Source organism: Procambarus clarkii, chromosome 60, assembly GCF_040958095.1.
Source record: "Procambarus clarkii isolate CNS0578487 chromosome 60, FALCON_Pclarkii_2.0, whole genome shotgun sequence".
Classification (NCBI taxonomy): domain Eukaryota; kingdom Metazoa; phylum Arthropoda; class Malacostraca; order Decapoda; family Cambaridae; genus Procambarus; species Procambarus clarkii.
In genome coordinates, this window is record NC_091209.1 from 22,870,150 (window position 1) to 22,874,808 (window position 4,659).

Consider the following 4,659-nt stretch of genomic DNA (forward strand, 5'->3'; position numbering starts at 1 on the left):
GTTGCACGTGTCATATTAACTGTTGCACGTGTCACGTCACCTGCTGCACGTGTCACGTCACCTGCTGCACGTGTCACGTCACCTGTTGCACGTGTCATATTAACTGTTGCACGTGTCACGTCACCTGCTGCACGTGTCACGTCACCTGCTGCACGTGTCACGTCACCTGTTGCACGTGTCATATTAACTGTTGCACGTGTCACGTCACCTGTTGCACGTGTCACGTCACCTGTTGCACGTGTCACGTCACCTGCTGCACGTGTCACGTTGTGTATGTGCCATAGTCTTTTCTCTACATATTCTCTCCATTATGTTCATATTATTGCCCACGTGTACATATTCTCACCAGTGTGTACATATTCTCCCCAGTGTGTACATATTCTCACCAGTGTGTACATATTCTCACCTGTGTGCACATATTCTCCCCAGTGTGTACATATTCTCACCAATATGTACATATTCTCACCAGTGTGTACATATTCTCACCAGTGTGTACATATTCTCACCAGTGTGTACATATTCTCACCAGTGTGTACATATTCTCACCAATATGTACATATTCTCACCAATATGTACATATTCTCACCAATATGTACATATTCTCACCTGTATGTACATATTCTCACCAATATGTACATATTCTCACCAATATGTACATATTCTCACCAATATGTACATATTCTCACCAATATGTACATATTCTCACCAATATGTACATATTCTCACCAATATGTACATATTCTCACCAATATGTACATATATTCCTTGAGAAAATGTGTGAATGCAAGAGAGTGCTCAAACGTCTATGTTTTCCCTTGCAAGTTGTTGTTGTTCTCTTATATATTCCCCTAAATCGAGGAAGTCAATCTGACGAAGGCAGTACTCAAGTGGACTCTCTAAAGCTCAGGAGTTACAGCAACAGTTAAAGTAACATTAGCAGCAACAGTTAAAGTAACATTATCAGCAACAGTTAAAGTAACATTAGCAGCAACAGTTAAAGTTACATTAGCAGCAACAGTTAAAGTTACATTAGCAGCAACAGTTAATGTAACATTAGCAGCAACAGTTAAAGTTACATTAGCAGCAACAGGTAAAGTAACATTAGCAGCAACAGTTAAAGTAACATTAGCAGCAACAGTTAAAGTTACATTAGCAGCAACAGTTAAAGTTACATTAGCAGCAACAGTTAATGTAACATTAGCAGCAACAGGTAAAGTAACATTAGCAGCAACAGTTAAAGTTACATTAGCAGCAACAGTTAAAGTTACATTAGCAGCAACAGTTAAAGTTACATTAGCAGCAACAGTTAAAGTTACATTAGCAGCAACAGTTAAAGTAACATTAGCAGCAACAGGTAAAGTAACATTAGCAGCAACAGTTAAAGTAACATTAGCAGCAACAGTTAAAGTTACATTAGCAGCAACAGTTAAAGTTACATTAGCAGCAACAGTTAATGTAACATTAGCAGCAACAGTTAAAGTTACATTAGCAGCAACAGTTAAAGTAACATTAGCAGCAACAGTTAAAGTTACATTAGCAGCAACAATTAAAGTAACATTAGCAGCAACAGTTAAAGTAACATTATCAGCAACAATTAAAGTAATATTAGCAGCAACAGTTAAAGTAACATTAGCAGCAACAGTTAAAGTAACATTAGCAGCAACAGTTAAAGTTACATTAGCAGCAACAGTTAAAGTTACATTAGCAGCAACAGTTAATGTAACATTAGCAGCAACAGTTAAAGTTACATTAGCAGCAACAGTTAAAGTAACATTAGCAGCAACAGTTAAAGTTACATTAGCAGCAACAATTAAAGTAACATTAGCAGCAACAGTTAAAGTTACATTAGCAGCAACAGTTAAAGTAACATTAGCAGCAACAGTTAAAGTAACATTAGCAGCAACAATTAAAGTAACATTAGCAGCAACAGTTAAAGTTACATTAGCAGCAACAGTTAAAGTAACATTAGCAGCAACAGTTAAAGTAACATTAGCAGCAACAGTTAAAGTAACATTAGCAGCAACAGTTAAAGTTACATTAGCAGCAACAGTTAAAGTAACATTAGCAGCAACAGTTAAAGTTACATTAGCAGCAACAGTTAAAGTTACATTAGCAGCAACAGTTAAAGTTACATTAGCAGCAACAGTTAAAGTTACATTAGCAGCAACAGTTAAAGTAACATTAGCAGCAACAGTTAAAGTTACATTAGCAGCAACAGTTAAAGTAACATTAGCAGCAACAGTTAAAGTAACATTAGCAGCAACAGGTAAAGTAACATTAGCAGCAACAGTTAAAGTTACATTAGCAGCAACAGTTAAAGTTACATTAGCAGCAACAGTTAAAGTAACATTAGCAGCAACAGTTAAAGTAACATTAGCAGCAACAATTAAAGTAACATTAGCAGCAACAATTAAAGTTACATTAGCAGCAACAATTAAAGTAACATTAGCAGCAACAATTAAAGTAACATTAGCAGCAACAATTAAAGTAATATTAGCAGCAACAATTAAAGTAACATTAGCAGCAACAATTAAAGTAACATTAGCAGCAACAATTAAAGTAACATTAGCAGCAACAGTTAAAGTAACATTAGCAGCAACAATTAAAGTAACATTAGCAGCAACAATTAAAGTAACATTAGCAGCAACAATTAAAGTAACATTAGCAACAACAATTAAAGTAATATTAGCAGCAACAATTAAAGTAACATTAGCAGCAACAGTTAAAGTAACATTAGCAGCAACAATTAAAGTAATATTAGCAGCAACAATTAAAGTAACATTAGCAGCAACAGTTAAAGTAACATTAGCAGCAACAGTTAAAGTAACATTAGCAGCAACAGTTAAAGTTACATTAGCAGCAACAGTTAAAGTAACATTAGCAGCAACAATTAAAGTAACATTAGCAGCAACAATTAAACTAACATTAGCAGCAACAATTAAAGTAACATTAGCAACAACAATTAAAGTAATATTAGCAGCAACAATTAAAGTAACATTAGCAGCAACAGTTAAAGTAACATTAGCAGCAACAATTAAAGTAATATTAGCAGCAACAATTAAAGTAACATTAGCAGCAACAGTTAAAGTAACATTAGCAGCAACAGTTAAAGTAACATTAGCAGCAACAGTTAAAGTTACATTAGCAGCAACAATTAAAGTAACATTAGCAGCAACAATTAAAGTAATATTAGCAGCAACAATTAAAGTAACATTAGCAGCAACAATTAAAGTAACATTAGCAGCAACAATTAAAGTAACATTAGCAGCAACAATTAAAGTAACATTAGCAGCAACAATTAAAGTAACATTAGCAGCAACAATTAAAGTAACATTAGCAGCAACAACAACAAAATAATGAACAAGGGCAGAAGAGGAGATGAATGCAAATGAAAACCGATGTAAAACAATTCATCTCAACATATGAAAGTTAGCAAGAATTATTTCATTTTATATTAAATATCTCATCAGTTGACACACGCGCGAGTTACTTCCAGTAAATTGCTCGTAGCAGCTGCCAGCAAACTGAATTACTTCATCTTTTTCAACACAGCACAATCAGGACTTTTTTTTACTTTTAATGAAAACTTCTTAGTTGGCAACAATTGCCAGCTGTTTCGACACCAGCTGATATATGGTTTAATACACTTTTAGGAACTCGGGGAGAGGGAATGTGACTAGTTAAAGGGATATAAGGCCAGTTATATGCCTAGTTTTGAGTGCATATGACCAGTTTAGAGTTTATGGTCATTTAAGAGTGAATAATGGCAGTTGAGAGTTGATAGGATCAATTACGAGTATATATGGGCGGGTTATGAGTGGATATCACCCAGTTGAGAGTTGATAGGATCAATTACGAGTATATATGGGCGGGTTATGAGTGGATATGATCCAGTTGAGAGTTGACAGCATCATGCGAGTGTGTACTCCAGCTTCCATGCCACCAACCTTCGTAGCCTACGTCCTTTGTCTGCATGTTTATCGTTTTCTCTTGAAGCCTCTTTCTTTTTCACATTTCTTTCCTTCATTGTGCCTCTGTGTAATTCTTAAATATTCTTTACCTATTTTTCACGTTTTCTTCTCTTTCTTCGGCTTACTTGTTCCATTCTTCCTTGCCTACTTATGTAATCATTTTTCCTTACGCTCATTTTTTGCCTCAACTCTCCTTCAGCAAACCTCCCTCACTCCTCCGTAACCCCGTAACCTCCAACCCACTTCATATCTCCCTTCTTTCATACTTTCTTCTCTTTTTGTTTTTAACTAAGACAAAGGTTCATTGTGCCGTTATTTCTAATGAAACTGCAAGGTAAGGTCTGTTAGGCCACATCAGCTCATCTGAAGCATGACCTTAAAAACTCATTTATTTGGTGAAATTACTCCTTGTGTCCATAAGGAATAAACTGAATTTAATGCTAGGTAACTGTCGTGTTAAATACAAGATGAATCAGGAGCCAACAGTGTGCCACAGCCTCTTCCAAATGCGAGTCAGCTGAATGATCGGCAATGAAGTGATGTTCTTGAGAAAGGCATTGCCAGTGATGGCGGTGAGTCACAATAACGTGGCTAAAGTATGTTGGCCAGACCACACACTAGAAGGTGAAGGGACGACAACGTTTCGGTCCGTCCTGGACAATCGACTTGAGAATGGTCCAGGACGGAC

At 36.1% G+C, this 4,659-nt stretch overlaps 1 protein-coding gene across 1 annotated transcript; it reads right to left on the reverse strand.

The window, feature by feature from the left end:
* Nucleotides 1-896: 896 nt before the first annotated feature.
* On the reverse strand, nt 897-4,027 carry LOC138353916 (streptococcal hemagglutinin-like). Its single transcript, XM_069307341.1, has 2 exons — nt 3,948-4,027; nt 897-2,919 (listed from the first exon to the last, which is right to left on the reverse strand). The coding sequence occupies exons 1-2, from the start codon at nt 4,025-4,027 to the stop codon at nt 897-899; spliced, it is 2,103 nt and encodes a 700-aa protein (XP_069163442.1).
* Between the last annotated feature and the right edge of the window lie 632 nt (nt 4,028-4,659).

Bases quoted from the DNA above. Each gene is read 5' to 3' on its own strand.
- LOC138353916 (XM_069307341.1), bottom strand. From the start codon at position 4,027: ATGAAGGAAAGAAATGTGAAAAAGAAAGAGGCTTCAAGAGAAAACGAT. The intron at 2,920-3,947 runs GTTGGTGGCATG...TGCTAATGTTAG, and splicing joins AAAGGACGTAGGCTACGAAG to TTTAATTGTTGCTGCTAATG.